The 386-nt window shown below is 73.6% G+C and overlaps 1 protein-coding gene across 1 annotated transcript in view; it reads right to left on the bottom strand.

Moving 5' to 3' along the window:
- Window positions 1-386, bottom strand: part of SCAP (SREBF chaperone) — a 105,062-nt gene that overhangs the window by 3,966 nt on the left and 100,710 nt on the right. Inside the window, exons 15-16 of the mRNA XM_010862497.1 lie at window positions 215-373; window positions 6-132 (exon numbers count right to left, since the gene is read on the bottom strand). Coding sequence (XP_010860799.1) covers window positions 6-132; window positions 215-373 — 286 coding nt within the window. The remainder of the gene's footprint in view (window positions 1-5; window positions 133-214; window positions 374-386) is intronic.

Here is a 386-nt window from a genome sequence, read left to right as displayed (position 1 = left end):
CCCCGAGGCCGGTGCCGCAGCGGGGGGCGGTCCCCGGGCTCCTCCGGGCCACCCTTCCCGCCGTCCGACAGCCGTTCCCAGGTCTCCTGAGTCTCCAGCCCGCTACCAACACCGCTGTCCCGCCGCTGCCTGCTAGGGGCGGGGAGACTGGGTGAGGGAGAGGGCGGGGCCTGGGAGAAGGAGGGGCTAGGGCAGGGCAGGGCGGAGCACCTACCCCGGGTGCGGGATGCGGGTGAGGCAGTCTCCGGTCTGCGCGTCCCATACACACACGTGGCCTGCCAGGCAACAGCTCACCAGTAGCATCCCGTCGCTGGCCAGACACTCGATGTCCTGCGGGAGCGCGGCATGCACATGGGCACTGGCGGCGGCGCGGCTCGGCCCCCCGC

This window comes from Bison bison, unplaced genomic scaffold, assembly GCF_000754665.1.
Source record: "Bison bison bison isolate TAMUID 2011002044 unplaced genomic scaffold, Bison_UMD1.0 scf7180017864482, whole genome shotgun sequence".
NCBI classification, from domain to species: Eukaryota; Metazoa; Chordata; class Mammalia; order Artiodactyla; family Bovidae; genus Bison; species Bison bison.
This window is presented reverse-complemented; position numbering and strand designations above follow the sequence as displayed.